Source organism: Rhipicephalus sanguineus, chromosome 5 (genome assembly GCF_013339695.2).
Source record: "Rhipicephalus sanguineus isolate Rsan-2018 chromosome 5, BIME_Rsan_1.4, whole genome shotgun sequence".
Classification (NCBI taxonomy): domain Eukaryota; kingdom Metazoa; phylum Arthropoda; class Arachnida; order Ixodida; family Ixodidae; genus Rhipicephalus; species Rhipicephalus sanguineus.
Window position 1 is genome coordinate 197,070,819 of NC_051180.1, and position 22,237 is coordinate 197,093,055.

General features: G+C 49.5%; 1 protein-coding gene across 4 annotated transcripts in view; it reads right to left on the reverse strand.

Annotated features, from left to right (window-relative positions):
• Positions 1-22,237, reverse strand: part of LOC119394558 (fasciclin-2) — a 365,260-nt gene that overhangs the window by 221,800 nt on the left and 121,223 nt on the right. For all 4 annotated transcript variants that reach the window (XR_007416144.1, XM_037661883.2, XM_037661881.2 and 1 more), the window contains exons 6-8: positions 19,033-19,095; positions 15,168-15,264; positions 13,274-13,413 (exon numbers count right to left, since the gene is read on the reverse strand). Coding sequence is in view for 3 of the 4 variants with exons in the window: in XM_037661883.2 (XP_037517811.1) it covers positions 13,274-13,413; positions 15,168-15,264; positions 19,033-19,095 (300 nt within the window). In the remaining variant the exon portion in view is untranslated. The remainder of the gene's footprint in view (positions 1-13,273; positions 13,414-15,167; positions 15,265-19,032; positions 19,096-22,237) is intronic.

A 22,237-nucleotide genomic window follows, 5' to 3' on the forward strand; every position in this document is an offset into this window, starting at 1 on the left:
TCTTCTCGCTGCAGCCGTGCAGCTTGTCGAGCAGCTTCAGCCTCGCAGCATCGAACGGCGGGGTCTTCTCGCCGCAGCCGTGCAGCTTGTCGAGCAGCTTCGGCCTCGCGGGCTCGAACGGCAGGGTCTTCTCGCCGCAGCCGTGCAACTTGTCGAGCAGCTTCGGCCTCGCGGCATCGAACGGCGGGGTCTTCTCGCCGCAGCCGTGCAGCTTGTCGAGCAGCTTCGGCCTCGCGGCATCGAACGGCGGGGTCTTCTCGCCGCAGCCGTGCAGCTTGTCGAGCAGCTTCGGCCTCGCGGGCTCGAACGGCGGGGTCTTCTCGCCGCAGCCGTGCAGCTTGTCGAGCAGCTTCGGCCTCGCGGGCTCGAACGGCGGGGTCTTCTCGCCGCAGCCGTGCAGCTTGTCGAGCAGCTTCGGCCTCGCGGCATCGAACGGCGGGGTCTTCTCGCCGCAGCCGTGCAGCTTGTCGAGCAGCTTCGGCCTCGCGGGCTCGAACGGCGGGGTCTTCTCGCCGCAGCCGTGCAGCTTGTCGAGCAGCTTCGGCCTCGCGGCATCGAACGGCGGGGTCTTCTCGCCGCAGCCGTGCAGCTTGTCGAGCAGCTGCGGCTTCGCGGGCTCGAACGGCGGGGTCTTTCGCCGCAGCCATGCAGTTGTCGAGCAGCTTCGGCCTCGCGGACTCGAACGGCGGGGTCTTCTCGCCGCAGCCGTGCAGCTTGTCGAGCAGCTTCGGCCTCGCGGGCTCGAACGGCGGGGTCTTCTCGCCACAGCCGTGCAGCTTGTCGAGCAGCTTCGGCTTCGCGGGCTCGAACGGCGGGGTCTTCTCGCCGCAGCCGTGCAGCTTGTCGAGCAGCTTCGGCCTCGCGGGCTCGAACGGCGGGGTCTTCTCGCCACAGCCGTGCAGCTTGTCGAGCAGCTTCGGCCTCGCGGACTCGAACGGCGGGGTCTTCTCGCCACAGCCGTGCAGCTTGTCGAGCAGCTTCGGCCTCGCGGACTCGAACGGCGGGGTCTTCTCGCCACAGCCGTGCAGCTTGTCGAGCAGCTTCGGCTTCGCGGGCTCGAACGGCGGGGTCTTCTCGCCGCAGCCGTGCAGCTTGTCGAGCAGCTTCGGCCTCGCGGGCTCGAACGGCGGGGTCTTCTCGCCGCAGCCGTGCAGCTTGTCGAGCAGCTTCGGCCTCGCGGGCTCGAACGGCGGGGTCTTCTCGCCACAGCCGTGCAGCTTGTCGAGCAGCTTCGGCTTCGCGGGCTCGAACGGCGGGGTCTTCTCGCCGCAGCCGTGCAGCTTGTCGAGCAGCTTCGGCCTCGCGGGCTCGAACGGCGGGGTCTTCTCGCCACAGCCGTGCAGCTTGTCGAGCAGCTTCGGCTTCGCGGACTCGAACGGCGGGGTCTTCTCGCCGCAGCCGTGCAGCTTGTCGAGCAGCTTCGGCCTCGCGGGCTCGAACGGCGGGGTCTTCTCGCCACAGCCGTGCAGCTTGTCGAGCAGCTTCGGCTTCGCGGGCTCGAACGGCGGGGTCTTCTCGCCGCAGCCGTGCAGCTTGTCGAGCAGCTTCGGCTTCGCGGGCTCTAACGGCGGAATCTGCTTCGCGGCGTCGACGTGCAGCTTCGGCCTCGCGGGCTCTCACCTCAGGATTCTGTCTGCGAGCGCGCGCTGCCGCCGCCTTCCGTGCCCTCCATTGCGCAGCCTTGTCTTCCATCTGGCGACTCCGAGCTAAAGAGAAAGCGTGCCAAGAGGGAGCCTCATGGTGCATTACTTCTGAAATGCTGTCTTCGGGTGTCGTTGAAAACACGAGACGTAGTAAAGAAGAAAGAACGCCACACAGGCGAACACGCACGAGTGTCACTCGTCAACGTCGTCGTCTTCTTCTTCTACTGCATACCAGAACGCACGCAGTAAAGAAGAGAGAGAGAATAAAACGTTTATTTCATGTTCTTGAGAAGATCGGTGAGTGGGATCCTTAGTCTGAGATCCCAATGGCGCGGGCCGCTGTCCTCGCACATTTCACAAGGGCCTCTTGGGACTTCGGATCCGAGCTGGACAGAGCTGCTTCCCACCCTCTTATGTTTAGTTGTGTCTTGGGTTGCATGGGTGGATTGTGCGGACATTCTTATACCATGTGGTACAGGGTGGCTGTTTTATTGTCGCAGAACCTGCACTGTGGTTTGTGTGCGTCGGGATTTATCTTAGTACGTATGGATTTGGGTACGACAGTGTCTGCAGGCGACGCCACGCTACCTGCGATTCCTTACTGAGGTTCGGCCCCGGAGGCAGAAGTTTCCGTCTTTCGAGTCTTTGGTGTTGTAGAATTTCTGTGTATGTGAGAAGCGGGTCCATACGCATAGCCGAGAGTGGGTGCGATATGCCAGGGTCGGAGGTCCGGAAGAGTAATTCTCGGGCCGAGGCGTGGGCGAGCTCATTGCCTCTAAGTCCGCAGTGGCCGGGTACCCATATTAGCTGTTTCCATTCTCCTTCTGAGCGTGGGGACGATAGCTGTGTGAGGATTCGGTGTACAATGGGGCCAATGTGGCCTTCGCAGAAATTTCGGTAGGCTGCTTGTGAGCCTGTCAGAACGAAGGTGGATCCGGGGTTTCGTAGGGCGAGGGCAATTCCTGCTTCTTCCATGCTAGTTGCGTCTGTGTCCTGGGCTGATATACAATCTATCTGTTTTCCTTGATGAACGACACTTGCCGTGTACTTGCCGTTCACTGGTCCAGCTGCATCGACAAAGAAGGTGCCCTCAGTGTCTGAGTATTTGTCGTGAGCCTTGGCCCGTGCCAGACGTCGATGTTCGTGGAACTGTGGACGCATGTTGCGTGGTAGTGGTTTGATTATGAAGTCCTGCCTCCATTCATGCGGGATACGTTGTTTCCCCCTCCTCTGAATGGGGGCTTCGATGCCAAGTTCTGATAGCGTTTTCCGTCCCGTTCTAGTTATGGCCGGGTGCATGACTTGATTCGTGTAAATAGTTCGATGCGGAAAGAATGCCACACAGGCGAACACGCACGAGAGTCTCACTCGTCAACGTCGTCTTCTTCTACTGCATACCAGAATGCACGCTTCTCACGAGCTAGAGGTGGCTACTACAACGCTACAAACGGAGGATGGACAGACCCACGGCATAAGGAGCTTCGCCCCTAAAAGACTTGAATCATGTGCCGCACTTACACAAGGTGACCAAGAGCCCTAAAGTCTTCGATATTTGTAGCTAGTTCCATCCTGGACCTTACTCTTGTGTGCCTTTGCTTGAGAGGAAACTCGCCTTTTTTTTCCAGCTTGCTTTGCAGCATGAGTGCCACGATGGGATGCTTTCGCGATGTGGTGCTGATCATTTGTGAGGCAAGTTTTTGCAGTGTAGATGCCAGGCTTGGTGCCAACTTCCTTCAAAATATCAAATGTGCTTCTGTTGCCATTATTGAAATGACACACAGCGTCATACAATGCAAATTTGATGATTGACAGGCTCAAATACGTGTCCTTGAGATGTACGATGTTGCATGTCTACCTGGTCAGAAGTTTATGACTTGTGTGATCAAAAATGATGGGTTTACAATGCTATTAGAGCATTACTACATGTTCGCACTTGATATGATTCTTAAATAACCAACAAAGTACTACATATCAAGCTAATTTTCTGATGCACACAAAACTGGCACTTTCAGTTTCGTAGATGATGGGTGGTCTAACATTTTTGCTTGTATCTTTTGAAAGAAACTGCGCAGACAGCAACTTTATGCAGCAAACTGATGGGTGATAAATCGTGCATTTAATATGACCAAAAACCAAAAAATCACATCTTGAAAAAAGTTTGCTTTTTCCACTTGGCCTCATACTTAACAACCAAGAAATCTGTGTGTGTGCTCGCTGCACTTTCGTGCAGAGGATTATGAGATCAACCGCAACTTGCACAAGGCTTGTAATGTGCCCTTCAGAGCAGAAACGACATCCGGGCAGTAAAGGCAGGCAACGTTAGGCAAGGCAAACACTATGATTTGCTTTCAAAATAAGCATTTCCTTGGCACGAGACAAGCACTACAAGCTTTCTGGAATGCTATTTCAGCAATCAACGTCGACTTAATATTTGCCTTTAGTGTCCCTTTAACCCTTTTTATCCCATGGTCAATCTACTTGTGTAAGTAAGTTTTTTTGTTGTAGGGGAAACAGCGCGAGGACAGGGTGTCTACCGAGTTGACATTTCTAAATTCCCAGAGTTTTCCAGGTTTTCCCTGAGTGCTTTCGCTAAAATTCCCTGAGTGAAACAACTTTGTTTTATGTACGATGAGTAGACACCATGTCGCTCGATGATACCACTCTCTAGTACACACGTTAAAAAATAATGATGACTTAATCCCATTGGAATAGCACAGAGAACAGTTAAACCTCAATATAGCGAAGTTGGTAAAAGCGGCAATTTACTTCGTTATATACAAACTTTGTTAAACTCAAATTTGAACTTTCACGCAAGGCATAGTTACCGAAGGATTAATTTTAAACTGAAAATGCCACAAGAATGCTAGACTAAAACGGCAACATGAAAAACTTTTTTTTCGCGTGAAAAAAAATCAATTTTGTTGAGCCTGAGGTGCAGCAATCATAATTAGATGCCTTGCCAGAGTGTCACATGTAGAGACGAAACAAATGCAGGTTTAACAGACAGTGGAATTGCGCTTATTCTGCTGCTGCAGCTTGTTGTCAAATCCTCGCGCGTTGTCCAGAACAGTGCGACGCCTTTGCTATCAGGTTGACCAGCCGAACCATTTGCTCTCCACGAACGCACAACATCGAAAACTGTCGCCCGTTAGAAAAAAAGAGACAGTTTCAACGAGAGAGCGATATAATGAATCCGATAGCAACAAATAGGAGTTTTATACGAGTATAGGCTAGCAGCTCACTCCTTCAGGAAACGCAGCCACTGCAGTAAGAGAAGTGACCTATCTATGGCTCAGGGGCGGGTCCAGGTGTCTACACTGGACGGTGGGGGGGGGGGGGGTCCATCATCCGATCGTGCAGGGGGCTCTTGGATGTGGGCACGAAAAGACAAGGACAAAGAAGACACACACACTGGCGCAGGGGGGGGGGGGGGTAGCGATGAGGAGAGAGATAGAGAGCAGGGACAAGATTCTCTTTACCCCTTTTGGGCAGTGGTAGGCAAAGCAACCTGACAAAGGGGGCAAACTCAACAGGCAGCCTGACAAAGGAGGTGGACGACAGGCATTGAAGGGAGAGGGTGGGGGCTGGCTTTGGGGGGGGGGGGGGGGGGAATCGCCGCTACCACCTCCCTCTGAATCCGCCGCTGCTATGGCTTCAACGGAAGTTTTGCAATTAGAGCACAACACCTACAAAGGTATGAGCCATCTGCTGATCCCCTCTAAAGATACCGCGGCACACTCAACCACACCCGCTGGGACGAAGTACGCACTTCCTGTCGGACTCACGCAGCCCCCCCTCCCCCCTCCCCAATCCTTCGGCTCCTATCTCCATGTGCCCATCGCGCAAAGGAGAAGGTCGGCTCGTTTCATCTCTGCTTAAGCCCCGTTCGTCGGCAGCGCTCACCACTTTCACTCGCACACGGAGCATACAACGCGTGGGGTGATGTAATCGTGATTTGGACTTGATAAGGAACATAATGGTGAAGGCAAAAAATTCGCCTGAAGTGTCTATATTAATGCTATCGCAAAAAAAAAAACTAAGAAAATAGCTGCGGGCTAAGATCGCATAAAAGCACAGCAACAGCCTGAACTACGGCACATCCGATTATGGTGGACACAATACTGTTTTCCGACATTGCGCGCCGAATCGAGGAAGTGCAACCCGTGTCGGTGTCGCGAATTTCGGTCGCCGCTATGCCCGAGCTCTGAAAAGTTTTGTAATTCGGCTTTGTTGCAAGACATCCACGCGATGTAGCTGGTAAGTGCGAGCTGCAGCCCCCAAAAAATATTGGTCGACTGCCTAAAACTTGTTTCAGCGGTGCCCTCACCGGAAAAAAGAAAAGAAAAAAGCATTCACTTGCTTTGAATGGGCCTGTTATTAGTTACGCTCGCTCTCGCCTGGAAATTTATTCTATTCTTCACAGAGTCCTAAATAGCATCTTTGAAACTTGGGATCAGAGCTAGTGAGCTCTCCGATAACCGCCAACAAGCGTCGTCGTCTTTTTTCTTGCCGATCGGGATGGCTTGCAAGATACCAGCCTTGTCAACGACATCCGCTTCCTGAACGATCGCGATCGCTTGCAAGATAACTGAAGCTCGTTACATCTACTGCTACCGCTTCTACAACTAATCATGCTTGTTACTTCACACGTGGCGATAACAAAAACACCACACCGGGCGCTAACGCACAGCAAACTACACTACGTAGTCACAGAACACCCTGACAACATTGAGCGATACGATGTGTCATGGTTCATGGTTCCCGCATGCCACGCATCAGCCGGATTATCTCCCACTCCACTACTCCGAAGGCGATGGAGCTTCAATGTGCACCCTTTCCCCGCAGCCGCAGCGGCCGTTCGATTTGAAAAATGCGTTCACAAAATATAGAGCCAGCGCTGCCGCGACTTTCGTTGCCTTTCCATTAAATTACTGTGGATTTTCCCTGATGGGAGCACAATTTCCCTGAGTTTTCCCTGAGTATTTCCGGACTACCCAAAATCCCTGAGAATTCCCGGTTTTCCCTGTCGGTAGACACCACGGAGGACCAGGACAAAAAAGGCACACTTACAACCGCACAGCGCTACGTGTGGTTGTAAGTGTGCCTTTTTTTTGTCCTGGTCCTCGCGTTGTTTCCCCTACGATATGATCAACCAACAAGACGACAAGTTCACCCTTCAAGTTTTTTTGGCATACAGTATGCAATAACAATACAGTCGCAAGAGGCAATCCCAAAAACCAGAGAAGGAACGGAAACTTTATTGTCAAATCAATGAGATTTGAGTCCAGCGTCTTTTTAGTGGGCCTGGGCACCCACCGCGGACGCGGTTCCGAGACCTTGTCTCAAAGCGGCTTCCTCGGCACGCTGGACGGCAATTTAGCTTTATTTCTAGAAGAAAACAAGTGTCCTGTCACAAACGAGCGCGTTCTTAAAGCACGTGCACGGCCGCTTTCAAACAGCAGCGAGATAGAACGGCGCGAGCTGCTCGCCCAATAAGCGCAAACGACGAAAAAACAAGCATCAAAAGGCGCCGACGCGCCGCATCCTTCTCGCCCACTAGCAGTCTCAGATCAAATGCCCAGCAAAGCCTAGATGTTTCTAGAGGGAGGGGGTGACGCATCGCCAAGCGACGCCGCCGCGACTCGAACCTACGAGAAAGCTCTCGCCCTTTCCCTAGCTTTGGCTGTGCTAAACGCCGGAGAACGCTCCCAACGCTTCTAGAACCCTCGGGAGAGGAGGTAAAAGCGTGCGACGACGATCAGTCAGTCGGCCTGCAGATGATGAAGCTAAGCTGAGTGTGGCTCCGTCAGCCAAAGAAGACGTGTTTATGATGGTGTGCAGTCAGTCGATCGTCGATCGGGAAGAATCTGATGACGACGCCATGTGAGCCATGACAAGTTACGTCGACGGAGAGAACTACGCGATCACCGCTGTAGTCGGCGTGAGTGTTTCCTAGAAGAGAAGCGTTCAATTACCATCCAAGAATTGTGGAATGGATACGCCGTTGAATATTCAGGACTTTAACTGTTCTTGAATAGTTGTAATGCATGAGATTGCATTTGTAGCGCATGATCTGTTTATTTAGTTCCCGTTGCGTTAACACCATGTGAGTTATATTGTGAAGTTGTAACTGGTACCAGACGAGTGTGCATGTGTTTGTAATAATTGTACTGCCTTAACTGAGAATATATTTCGTTTTTGTTATCGACTCTCGGCTCTGACTCTGTCTTTGGACCACAACCGGCGTTCGCTGGCACATTAAAAGGACCACTTCTAAATTGTCCGCGCTTTCGTGGTGCGTTTTCGGATGGCCGAGACGCCAGCCCTTAGAATCCGCCCGGCGATTGCCAACCCGATTAACGGCATCAGTGACATGTCCACATGCCATATACCGTATTTACTCGCATAATTTGCGCACTTTTTTTCGCGAATTTGGAGCTCCGAAAAGGGGGTGCGCAAATTACGCGGAGATTTCGCGAGCACATCTGAAATAACGCACAATATATAGTCCTAACACGCGCGATATAATACATTAAAGAAGAAAATAAATTATTGCGCAAACGAACGGTTTTTAACAGAATTAGCACGTACATTAACCAGCCAGATTCGGTCATGCACGGTCTAGTCAGAATCACTGGTTGAGAAGTCCGACTGAGAATCATCGCCGCGGCCGCTGTCGCCGCTTTCCCAAAGCGCGTCGTCCTTGGTTCCGTCGAGTGCGTTGAGGCGTCTTCTTGAAGCTCTTCGCGACAATGCTGGGAGTGACGAGGTGCCACAGCACAGCGATACCGGTGGGCCTAAGCTCTCGCACATATTTGAAAAGGTATTTTTCAACGGTAGGAAACTTTCCATGCTTCGGTCCTCGGAACGGTCTCCTTCCCGGTCTTGTATTAAAAAGCGAACTCGTCTGCGGCACGGTTCCCGTTTCCTTAGCTTGAATTTTGCCGAATAGTTATTGTAGCCCAGCGCAAGAGAACAGTGAAAACGCAACTGGCTGATCGCGAAACCTAAACTTCCGAGATCAACGAAGGCTGCGTCGCAGCGCGGACGCAGAGGAGGAGGGTCAGCGCGGGAAAATGTTGGCGCGACTGGCCCTCGCACGCCTCCGATGCAGAAAGTAGTCCGTGCCGTGTCGCGTGCATGCATTCTCACGGCGGGAGAGCGCTCGAATAGTTCCGACAACCGGTGAAGAGGTTGGTACGGTCTCGGTGGTTTCCGGAGAATAGAACGAAGTAATCGGAAGAAGGGACTTCGCACTCGCAGCCTGTCTTGTGTATGACTGCGCTCGCCTGCTCGGTGAGGGCCGCGGGGCGCGGCCGTCCAAAGTTTCCCAGTGCGCGCGCGCCGGCGAGCTGGCTCGAGCGGGGCGGGGAGCGCAAAATATGCGAGTAAATATTTTTTTTTAGCAAAGCTGGCTAAATATTAGGGGTGCGCAAATTATGCGAGGGCGCAAATTATGCGGGTAAATACGGTATACTCGCGTAATGAATGCACTTTGTCTTCGGAAATACCAAAGCAAAGGTGTGCTTATTATGTGGGCTAAATTTTACGAAAACTTTCTCAGGATGAGCAAAAAATGCAGTAAAAAAAAAACTTAGGTAGCTTACCTTTCGCAGTAAACACACGCATGCACTATTCGGAAACACCCTTTTTATTGCTCTTCACTCTTCATCAGAATCGCTAGACCCGGGTCGTCGAGGTCGCTCGCGACTTTGTAATCTTGCTCCCACAACTGGTCGTCCTCGCTGCCGTCCAGCGCATTTGCAATTCCAGTATTCTTAAAACTCTTTGCGATCAAATCGGCTGGCAACGAGCACCATGCGTCCAAGATACAGGAGCACATCAGCTCGACGGACGGCCTTTTAATCTTGCCGGTTGGCATCAGGCATACGTTCTCTCCCAGGTGGCTGCGAAAACTGTCGAGCACGAGGAGAGATGGGAAAAGCAGGGCGCCATCCCCAAACTGTCCGGACTCAGTCAGCCATTAGATCGGCCGACATCAATCCTTACTCTTGGGCTCGAACGTGTATGTCGGCTGGGAAGATGACCTTCGGCACCGTTTTCCTTTCGAAGATAACGTACGGTGCCAACTTCCTGCCGTCTGCCGTGATAGCCAGCATTACCGTGAAACGCTGCTTCTCGGTGCCTGTCGTTTTAACGAGCACGCTGCGTGCTCCTCTCTCATGGACCGTCCTGCTCATCGGCATGTCGATGTTGATGGGCATCTGGTCCGTGTTCCAGATTTGCGAGAGAAGAAATTCTCGGCCCCGCTGCACGCGTATCACAAACTTGTGAGAGTCCACTACCCTTTCTTCGCAACAACGAGGCAGTCGCTGACAAAGTGATGTGCGCCTTTTCAAGCACAGTCCGTTCCGCCGCATGAAGCTTGTCGTCCACTCATTACTCGCTTTGAAAGCGTTGGTCGCAAGGCCATGCTTCCTGGCTGTGGCTCGCACGTGCATCCTGATCATTTCCTGCGAAACGACACATCCTTCCTTTCGCAGTTCCCGGACATATTCTAAGACCTCTTCTTCCAGAGCAGGGAACTTTCCAATCTTCGGTCCCCTCAAGGCACGCCGCTCCCTATTCGTAGCGTGCAGCTTGTCGTGCTACTTCCGCCAGTAACGCACACGGACTTTGTCAATTCCGAAATGCCTACCGCCAGCACGATTGCTGTGCTCAAGAGCACACTCCACAGCCTGTAGCTTGAAATCGGTCATGTAGCTCACATTCCGGCCCATTGTCCATGGCAAAACGCAAGACAGACTAAAAACGAACTCGCAACGGAGTGCGAATGGCTGCGGGAACAAAAAAAGTAAAGCTACAATGGCTACAACACTAGAACACGCGTCACTATCTAGCGTAGTTTTGACTGGCTCTCCCGCCTGGCCTCGGAAACTCTGCTGCTTCGGTTGTAGATGGCACGCTCCTGCTGCAGTTGCCGTCGGCTCCTTAATGTTTCGCATTTGCAGAAAGCGACCGTTGGCTGGCGTGGGTAGTTTCATGACCTCCGCTCACTGTGTGCTTGTCGCCATGTCTCTACACTCGCACCATTTGTGAATCTTGCTGTGGCGTACAGATATAATAAATAATATATAATAAATAAGATATAATAAGATATAATAAATAAGATATAATAAAAACAAAGAATGGCGCGCAGCATAGGGCAGAGGGGAAGGGGGAAGCGAACCGAGGGGGGTCGGCATAATAAAAAGAGGAAAAATCTACGGGCGAGGAGGTGCAGCGCGTCGGTTCGTGGGACTGCAGAGGATGAAAGTAGGGGGTGTGTTCATTACGCGGGTGAAACAAAGATCCATATTTTCGCGACTAAAGTTGGGGGTGCATTTATTATGCGAGTGCATCCATTAAGCAAATAAATACGGCATGTGGTCGCCGGGAACCCCAGTTACACCATCATCCTTCTTCATCCTACATGGAAGCTTTGCTTGGCTCTGTTTTAACGCATTAATAATTATCATAAACAATGCCTTCATTGTCATAATTCTTCATGGGGCCTTAACAGCTCTGCTTCACTCGTTAAAGGGGTACTGACACGAATATTTTCAGTTGTCGTTTTTTTGCGTCAAATGAAAGGTCAAGCTCTCAAGAGCCTAGAAAAGGAAGTGCTAAGCACGAGTGCGCCCTGAAAAAGTAATTACAGTATGTTTTTAAAAGCTAGTTTCGTTTCCTACTGTACCTTGACGTCACAACATGGTATGAGCTTCTCGTCAACTGCTCGCACAATATATAGTGACGTTTCCACGGCCGCTCCACATTGAGGCTCCGCTGGTGACGCACAAGCGGCCATTTTGGAAGCTTTGATGACGCACAAGCGGCCATCTTGGAAGTTTTGATGACGCACAAGCGGCCATCTTGGGAGTTTCGGTACCTAACGTCACCACAACTAGCTAGACTGCTGCGTGAAGTCACCAGAATTTGTACTGTAGCCTGACGTCAAGCTAGTGTCGATGTCAGTAGGTGCGCCATGGAAAAATTGACTTCAATATCAACTTAAAATATCTTATCAGCATTTGCTGAGCTTCACACTTGCTTGGAGCAGTCTCTGCATCCCGGAGATTTGTATGGCAGAGTAAACTCGCCTTCGAAAAAAGGCATCAGTACCCCTTTAATGCATTAAGCTGGGCTAGTTGGTATTGATTGTATGCTTCCAACAGTTGAAGTCTACGGTTGTCCCGTCTCTTTCTATGTCGTCCTTTGTGCGTGTTCGCTAGCAATATGGAAGGCTCTGCTTCAACATGTTCATCCTCACCGTTCATTACCGCCATCATCAGCGCATTCATAGTCATGGGCAACGCTTTTATCATCCCTATCATCAGTACCATTCAAGGTGCACTTGCTTGCCCACACCTCCCAATGTGTTCACTTTTATGTTCAAATTGAACACTTTCATCATCATCAGCAGCATTGTTCAAAAGGCCTTTGCTAGCTTGCCGATGGCTCTGCTTCAAGGTGTTTATTACCGGTGCTCTGAAAATCAGAACATTTGCTAACACTTAAGCTGATAATTAACAAACAATGAGCACACAACTTCTCGTGGATTTGTCAATCAATCCCCAGTTTAACATGGGTCGTTGTACGAGGATGGCATTTATGGCTATGCTAAACAACATTGACAGAAACAATTTTAGATGATCTCACATCAAATATTTACTGGCTTATCTAGAAATGGCCGATTTCTTTTAAAAGTGTGCTGGTAAGAACAGCCTTTCAGCATGCTAAAGTGTACACAATGAAGTTCCTCGATCCCGCCAATCAAACGTGGCCGGCATCTACCCTTCTTGCCACCTTTGTTTGGCAGTTTTCGTTTCCAAGTCCTTCAGAGCATTCACTTAGAGCTGACATTAAGGCTCCTGGTGGTTTCACTGCATGAAATAGTGCATACGGACATCATTTTTGCTGGTCAGATTGCAAGGCTGACAGTTTCATGAAAGTCGCACGATGGAGGTTCTGCTGCAAACATACATATTTGTCCTGCTATCATACTTCCCAAGTGTGGAAGCAATTGTACATATAATTTGGCAGTTATTAAATATGAAATCATGCAGCACTTGGGCCACACAGACCTGCACTGATAGACGTACAAAGGACACACACCATCTTTGAGTGGGAAGGATCAAGAGAGGTTGGCTGACATCGAGCGCACCACAGGTGACCTCCACAATGGTGGGCTTGGCATTCTTGTGTCGACAGTGACCACGCGTGCAGTGGTTTTCTGACATTATGGCAGCTGGCTCGCTGCCGTCGTCATCATCAGTCATGTGGACCGACCGCAACGTCACAAGCAGGCAAGGCAAGAAGCTGTTCCACAGTCGCCCACAAACTAGCATCACACCCACGTTGTAATAGGACCGATCTGTCGCCAACCGTGCCAATGGAGAAAAAATTATTTGGGTCTGTGTGGTAATGAAATGAAGAGACATTTCAGACACTGCAGGCCCTCACAAAGTTGTCGAGCCGCACTCGCAAATTTGGTGGCTGTGTTGAAAGACTCTTCAGGAAAATTATTCATGGCAAAGAGCCTTTCTTCGACAGGCTGATGGCAGATTGAAACTGGCAGCTGTTTGTTCTGGCACCTCTTGCTTGAATTAGTGAAATTAGTCCGTGCTTACCTGGTCCAGAAGGAAGTGAGTGTTTCCGTCCCGACGGATCTTCATGTCCGGTATGGGCTTTCCATGTGCACGGCATTCAAGTTTCACCTCTTCTCCGACCGACACTGTCGCATTCTGGAATTCCGTAATTCTAGGCTTCACTGGAATCGGACAGAAATCGTACAAGTTGTTACACCATGCAGATTTGATGCCAAACAGATGGACGCTACTTAGAGCTAGTACAATAAAACGTCTGTCTGGCCAATCAAGATCATTTGCTCGATAAGTTGTTCACTTTAGGGCACATGTTTCAACTGGAAAATTAAAACTAAGGCATAGTACCGCATTTAGTGAATTGTAACGAGTGTTTTCTGTGCCATGATTTTTATTGCTAGAAGTCAACCCTCCAAAATTCCATCACTTGAATACATACACCCAAAATCCTGTGTTTTTAGTAGGCTCGTGCAAATAGTAAATTTTAGGCTCAAAGCGAATTCGAAGCGAATAGTGATTTGGTCAAATAATTTCGCATCGAATTCAAATAGTATATATGACATACTATAAAGAAATATGAGAATATTTGTCATGAACCAACTAACCTGCACAATATTTTTTTTTATTAATTGAAACAAGGTATGCGCAAATGTCATTCTTTTTGGTTCAAATGGAAGTGGAACCAACTTTGAATTGTAGCAGGATTTGACTTTCGATAGAATGCAAATGATAACCTGTAAAATAAGTTGCGTTTTAAAGTTACTATACTTAGAGCATATAAGCTGGTTAACAAGCTTTCAAACTGAAAATATGATGAATCAATGTGAGGGTAATATGTTCATTTAACCTTGGGCTTCGTGGCAGTGTAGATGTTCCCTGGAAAGGTGTCTCCACGGCACAGCACCCCTCCACTGCAGTGCAGTGAAACCACCTCTACAGGGGGTTACACGTGGTTTATATATGAGCTGTCACTTGGAAATGATTCGGCAGCACATTTGCCTGCACATTGTCATTCCTGTTCTTGTGAGGCGAGGTTTTCAAGCGTTTCTGTTCTTGCCAAAAGCTCAGATGCTTTGGCCCGAGAATTAATGGAAGCTTTTTGGATAAAGAAGAAAGGCGTGTGACACATCAGTGGTCTTGCGCATGTCCCAGTTTGAATTTTGCTCGTCGTTGCTGGATTAGCTATGCCTTTCTATTGACCTCGTGTATCTTTTCATGTGTCATATATATTTTCTTCGTTTCTTCTGAGAATAAATCAGTTGGGCGAGTCTGACGCTTTTTACCTGTGCTTCTTCGTCCTTCTGACGGTGTTTTTAGGCATATAATTTTTTTCCCTCATTACGATGAATTAACTAGCCCAGCAACAAGCACTTCTAAATGGTTTATATATGTCTATTCATTCATTTCTTCGAAATTTAGAATAATTTAAATTCGTTTCGAAGTGAATTCGAATACTTTAATACTCGTTCGCATATTCGCACAAGCCTAGTTTTTAGCATCATGTTGGTAACCCATCTGTTTTGTCCAAATCGATGCCGTTATTGCTGGTACAGCGCTGCAGCATGCTGTGGGCAAGCTCTTCTATGAGTATTACTATGAGTGTTCCAGAATTCTCACACAAAGGCACCATCACTCATCTTGCTTTGTGGTTTTACTTTAAGAAAATTTTGAGTGCCTAAATTTGGCCATCACATTACAATCGCTGCCATTCAAGTAAATATGATACATAATTATGAAACTAGTGCCACAGTTGCATTGGCACTTGATTTATTTGTTGTTGTTAATTATAAGAGCGATTAAAGGCAATGCACAATATGATAGAGAAGGGATCATGGGAGGCTATGGTCAGAAAAGGCAGGAAAACAAGTATAAACCAAATTGCCCTCAAACTTTTGATGCCAAGCGAAAGGCAGGCCCTTACCGATGATGGCCACAGCTATTTCACGGGTGTCTGTGCCAGCAGGGTTGACAGCTTGGCAGCGGTAAGTTCCTTCATCTTCCCTCCTTACGCTCGTCACCTGCAATGATGTGGATGGAGATGATGGCACTCGTACCACTCTCAGATGACAACTGATGCCGGAGAGTAACATTTTGTGTGATCACAAGGTCTCATAAATATGGCTTGGGGCAACAAACCAACTTTTGTTGTAATGTTTAATTGTTTCTCAGGGCTGCAGCAACGTCACAGTCAGCTCTGCAAGATTACCAGTGAAGTTTTAGACGGCAGCAATCATGCTGGTACTTGTTACTGGGTATACAGCAGGTGTTCGCGCATGCAAAATGTGCTGTGTCCCATGACAGCTGGTAGCCCTTTCCTAATCTTAGTACCCTTTCCCACAGGACACCAGAGTGCTGTGGCGAAAGTGACTTAAAGGTCCACCATCCTTAATCACCATTTTATTTTGTACTGCAATGGAAACTGTGCTGTCTGAAGTGTCCAACTATACAGCAGTTTCTCTGCAAGGTGGCGGTAAATCGGGCTAGTTGTTTGTTCATCATAAAATAACAGCGCAAAAAAACGACCGACGAACACCGAGCGCTTGTTTGTCTCTGTGTGTTCATCCATCGTTTTTTCAGGCCATTATTTTATGGTTTCTCTGAAATTTCTAAAACAGAATTTTTCTATCTACGTTCTGTTTTCTTCGAATAGCGCACGAACGCCTGCAACACACACTGGTTATTGAACGCAATGACTATCGTGGTCAAGAGCCCGACGGAACCCTACCTGGTCGAGGACAAACATAGTGGAATAAAAGAAAAATGCCGGCCAAGGTAAAAGGCACAAAAATTTTAAAAAGACCTCCTGTGTATGCGTGGTGTTTGCAACCCGTACTTAAGAAGAGCGTACTACGCCGTTTGCAGTCACTGTGAACAAGGCTCCCATGCAGGAGCCGAAACGTCTCTTTAAAATTTTTTGTGTCTTTTACTCGTCTTGCGAGACGTATCGCGATACAGATACAAGATACCCAAAGAGTATCTAAGATAGTATCTAAGATACATGTATCTTCGATACTGCCCAGCACTGCGAACACACCACTCTGTTACGGAAGTTGTAACCTCACGACAAGGATATTGCCATGTCCTTTTTATGTTGTGTTTAATGAATGTTCGGGTTATACAAGGCCGGTGCAGAGCACAATTTAAATGCACGATGCCGGTTACCCCGCTGTGAAGTGGTGGATTTCTCGTCCGTACTAATACTGCTGCATCAACTGCAGCGATCACCGTGTTGAGCCGAGCTACGAGGCTAATTGTTAGACCAAATAGATCATATTACCATATAATAATAAAATGAAGCGAAAACAACGCAGGCGAAAACCACACTCGAGGGCAGCTTAGATGTTTTGCACTTTACCGAGCAGGGCCGTATTTGATTGCTTATGTTTATTCACCAGTCTGACCATATCCGATTGTCATTTTACTGCATGCGACGCTGACAATTCCGGATATATTGTGGCACTTGCAAATTTAAGACCTATAACGTAACACAAACGATGTACCTTGAAGCGTCCGCAACCGCAGACACTCTGCACTTGGTGATGCACGTGGCATGCTTAGTCAGACAGCAGTTTCCTTTTTTTCTGTAGTATTTAGAACCAAAAACGAAACAGTGGTTTCCTGTAGAACTTTTCCTTACTGACATCGCAGTAAAAGAGAAGAAAATCTGCAGGTAGACCTAAAACATGCAAAAATTGTTCAACAACACCACTCATCCAAGCATTAGCCCGCACACACCGCGCTGTTGCGCACAAGCCAGAAAGGAGGAAAGCGCTGGTTGCTAGTACGGTCCTCCTCACCCGATGCAAAGGTCTATACAACTGGCGCACACCGTCTTTGAACGGCTTGTTCACACAAACATCAAGGGGCTCCACCACCGAAGTGAGTCCACCTGGAATGATGGCGATATCGGTGCGCGGCTCCTTCAGTTCAGGTGGCCGCACAAGGAGAGACGGGAAAAGCAGGGTACCGTCCCCCGACTGTCCGGACCCAGTCAGCCATTAGATCGGCCGACATCCATCCTAACTCTTGGGCTCGCACGTTTATGTCGGCTGGGAAGATGACCTTCAGCACCATTTTCCTTTCAATGATAACGTACGGTGCCAACTTCCTGCCGTCTGCCGTGATAGCCAGCATTACCGTGAAACGCTGCTTCTCGGTGCCTGTCGTTTTAACGAGCACGCTGCGTGCTCCTCTCTCATGGACAGTCCTGCTCATCGGCATGTCGATATTGATGGGCATCTGGTCCGTGTTCCAGATTTGCGAGAGAAGAAATTCTCGGCCCCGCTGCACGCGTATCACAAACTTGTGAGAGTCCACTACCCTTTCTTCGCAACAACGAGGCAGTCGCTGACAAAGTGATGTGCGCCTCCTCAAGCACAGTCCGTTCCGCCGCATGAAGCTTGTCGTCCACTCATTACTCGCTTTGAAAGCGTTGGTCGCAAGGCCATGCTTCCTGGCTGTGGCTCGCACGTGCATCCTGATCATTTCCTGCGAAACGACACATCCTTCCTTTCGCAGTTCCCGGACATATTCTAAGACCTCTTCTTCCAGAGCAGGGAACTTTCCAATCTTCGGTCCCCTCAAGGCACGCCGCTCCCTATTCGTAGCGTGCAGCTTGTCGTGCTACTTCCGCCAGTAACGCACACGGACTTTGTCAATTCCGAAATGCCTACCGCCAGCACGATTGCTGTGCTCAAGAGCACACTCCACAGCCTGTAGCTTGAAATCGGTCATGTAGCTCACATTCCGGCCCATTGTCCACGGCAAAACGCAAGACAGACTAAAAACGAACTCACAACGGAGTGGGAATGGCTGGCGGGAACAAACAAAGTAGGGCTAGAATGTGTAAAACGCTCGAACACGTGCGTCATTTTGACTGGATGTCCTACACGGCCTCAAAAACTCCGCCGCTTCAGTAGTAGATGGCACTATCTTCTGCAAGCTGTCTCCACGCGCGCTCGCCGCTGGGTGCCGCTGGCTACCTAAAGTTTTGTATTTGCAGAAAGCGACCGTTAGGTGGCGTGAGCAGTTTCGTGAAATTCGCTCATTGTGTGCTTGTCAGCGGCGATGTCTCTACACTCGCACCATTCGTGAATCCTGCTGTGGTGCACGGATACCTTGAAAACTGCTTTTACCGCTCTCCAGAGATTGCAATGGCGATCAGCATCATTCTACGCTTACGTGGCGGTATGTAAGGTGCTCAATTACTGACTGCATTGACGCCGAGATCATGGATGACGTTGTTTGTGCCGGGGAATAATACCTGAGCGCGATGAATAGGCCAACACTGCCGCCGGCTCCTTAAAGTTTCATATTTGGAGAAAGCGACCGTTGGCTGGCGTGGGCAGTTTCGTGACCTTTGCTCGCTGTGTGCTTATTAGCCGTGATGTCTCTACACTCACACCGTTCGTGAATCTTGCTGTGGCACATCGATACTTCAAAAACAAGTACAAAAAGAGAGGGACGTGCCGCGCGCAGATAGAAATAAAAACAAACAAAGAACGGAGCGGAGGGGGAGAGTGAACCGAGAGGGGTCGGCATAATAATAAGAAAAAAAAGAAAGATCTACGGGGGAGGAGGCGCCGCGCGTCGGTTCACGGTACTGCAGCAGATGAAAGTATTGTGTTTATTATGCGGGAGAAACAAAAAAACCCAAATTTCGATGACTAAAGTTGGGCGTGCGTTTATTATACGAGTGCGTTCATTACGCAAGTAAATATGGTATACACTCCATAACTGATGGCTCAGAGGTGATCGCAAACAGATTCACAATATCTGCTTTTTACCTGCAGAAGGCCAGCCCTGGGGTCCACTTGAAATCCATTCACTGTGCTCAGGTTGCGGTTGGCCTGAAACAATAAATGCACGCATACAAAAGCTGCACCAAACTCGGCTAGTCTGCTTTAAGATGCATGACCACATCAGATCATTTCTCATATCAGCATCACTCTTGTGTTGGTTGCCTTTCTCAACTTGTGCTCAATTTGCCTTTCACCTGGAGCTCAGTGGCCGGCAAGCATGCACTGAGTTTGGGCGTTAGTAGAGGGCTTTGTCCTGTACGTCGTGCCAGACAATTCATTGTGTGTACGATTACAGTAGTGCACATTATTCCTTGCTTGTGCATCAACACGAGGTTGAGAGAGCCCTTGGGAAGCAATCCCAACTTGCCCATGGCTTCCCATTGACAGCAATTGTTGCTGTACACCAGACAGCTGTGATCTTGTATTTCATTTCACTTCACTTATTGTACACTCTGTAATGCCAATCAAGGCATGACAGTGGGGAGCGGCCTAGAAGTTACAGTAGTTGTACAACATAAGTGCACTTTCACATATATACAGTCACCGACCGTTTATTCGGACGCTGAAAATTCGGACATGCTCGTTTATTCGGACACGTTCGCGGCACCGCCACTCATCCCATTGAAGTAATGTAAACTCACGGCCGAAAATTCGGACGGCCCACAGTGCGCCGTTCAATTTTTCGGACTCCGGCTGGCTGATCGAGTGCGACATCAAACGCCATGACAAGCTGTCAGAAATGTTTACAATATTTTTGCTAGGTTGCCAGCAATGAAATGCTGCACTGGCTATAGACAATTTTCCGCACCTGGTTTGTTCAATCAAAACTAGATGGCGCCACCACACCGTGGCAGTCTCCATGGCCATCCATCTGCCGTGGCCTTTGGCAGCGCTGCTCAATAGGCAGTTTTCGAATAGCGTACGCTAAGTTAGCGTTAACGGTCCGCTATTTCCGTCACTATACGGGAGCCCGTAAGCGGTTAGCGTACGACGCATGCGCAGTTGCGCGAAAAGCCACCGCAAAGCCTTGCGTACGCCATTCGAAAGCTCCCTAATATGTCTCCATCCGCATCGCGTCGTCTGCTCGGCGTTCCCATAGCGTCTGCGCGCATGCGAGTAAAAACGAGCAGACGTGCTGGAAAAGTAAACATGGCAACACCCGTGGATGCAGTTTGCTTCCGCCTGGAATTTACCACGTCGTCGTCCTGCGCTGTGTGACCCGTAAGTCCTAGGCATTTATTTGCTTTATATTCACGTCCTGAAGCTTCGAGAGCAATGTACTCATCGGTATTTTGCAGTGTTTCCAAGATTCATTCTCATATTATCAGAGACAAGGCTTAGGAGGCATGGCTAAATAAACACAGCTGATCGCAATAATAAAGACAAAGTATACCTGACGCTTTTTCTCCAGCATGAGCCGACACAAAGCGATGACCGATTTTGCCATTTATTTATTGCTGTGTGGACAGTGGGCTAGCAAGCGCGAGTTCGGATCGAAGCGGGTTGTCGCGTCTGCATGGGTGCTGTCATGTTGGCTTGTAACCCCAGCTACTCGCGGTTGCTAATACAACAATTAAAGGCATACACCATAAATATGAAGCAGATTAAACATATCGCTTATCGTTGTGGCGTGGTACGTACCAAACAAACGCAAATGTCTCAACGCTTTCAACTTTGAGGCGGTTAACATGTAGAACTATGTAGAACCCTGCTGCAACCAGCTTGTGTGGTACGGCCACGGCCGCATCGCTGGCCCAATGCGTTGGCTGGGGCAAATGGCTGGGGGAAGGCCAGTTACGATCACGTGATCAAACATGGCAGCGCCCGTGCGCCGCTGCGGAAAATAGTCTATAGCGCTAGACACATGGTGCGATTTGGCATCTGATTCGACGTGCAACGCCGCGTGCGGCGCACGATGATTCACGACACATGGGCGAACTAGCAATCAGCGCGCAGGCTCCGCCCACATACGGCACCTCAGCTTGCACGCTCGAAAGACATTGTATCCTCTTCATTAAGTACAAAACAAGCAACCTTACACAGCCATGCTTTGTTCTTTAAGAACATTGACAACAAAACTAAGCCTTCCCGAGCGACAAACATCGCAACAGCCCATATTCACTCACGACTCCGAGCGTAGGCCTAGCTGGGCGGACGCTGTCGGTATTGGGGGCGAGGAGTTACGGAGTCGCCTGTCACAATGTTGATAGCCAACACGCAGCGACCTCGCGCGGCGCTGTTGCTTTGTGTGTTGTGGTGTCACGCCTGGAGACTGAAAGATGGGGACGCGGGAAAAATAAAGAGTTAGTTTGTTTTGGGCTCTCCTAGCACCATGTCTCATTTTGCTATCTTGTCTCCGGCTATGTTCCGGCCATCTGCACTTGTATCAACTGGCGACGAAGATGGGATTCGAACCCACGCAGGCATAGCCCAATGGGCAGTGGGAAAAGGACCTGCAAGATGCTTTCACTGCCTGCAAGCATCTGGTGACTTCAGCTCCAGTTCTTCTGCATTTCCGCCCAGACAGGCCTGTGTGTCTCAGCTGTGATGCATCACCTTACGGTATTCGCCGCGAGATCGGGCTACAGGTGGCAGCACCGTCGCCGCGCTAGTGTGGATAGGCGGTTGTCGGCGCGTATACAAGCGCGCACATCATCGCTTCATTGTGAGCGATTTCACCCGATTTCCGGCAAACAAAATGCGTTGACTGCAGCTTTCTGGTAATATGTGCACTCTTCATTCCCGAATTAATGCACGAAGCGTGCCGAACGTTACTATAACTTGTGAGAGGAGCGCATTCTGCCCACGAACAGGTTGCTCGCCCTCGGCAACAGTCGGCGTTATCGCAATGGATGACGTTTTCTTGTTGTTTTACTAGTACATGTTTAGCTTGTGTTCCACCTACTACGCAGTGCTGTATAACGCGACTGAATTAACTATTTACTTCTTGTTTATCTGGTAACCCCCCAACAAAAAGAAAGCCCGTATTCCTGCACGAAGAGTTCAAATAGCACTTTGTGCACTGCGTGCTCAAATATTCATTTGCATTTCTTATTCAGTTCTCCATGAAATGTAGGACAGTTGATAGCATTACTGATGAAAGCTACGTGGCTGACAGCGCTTTAGTGCTACGGAAACGTTTAACACACACACGTTTGTTTTTATTCCAGTAACAGTACACGAAGGTACA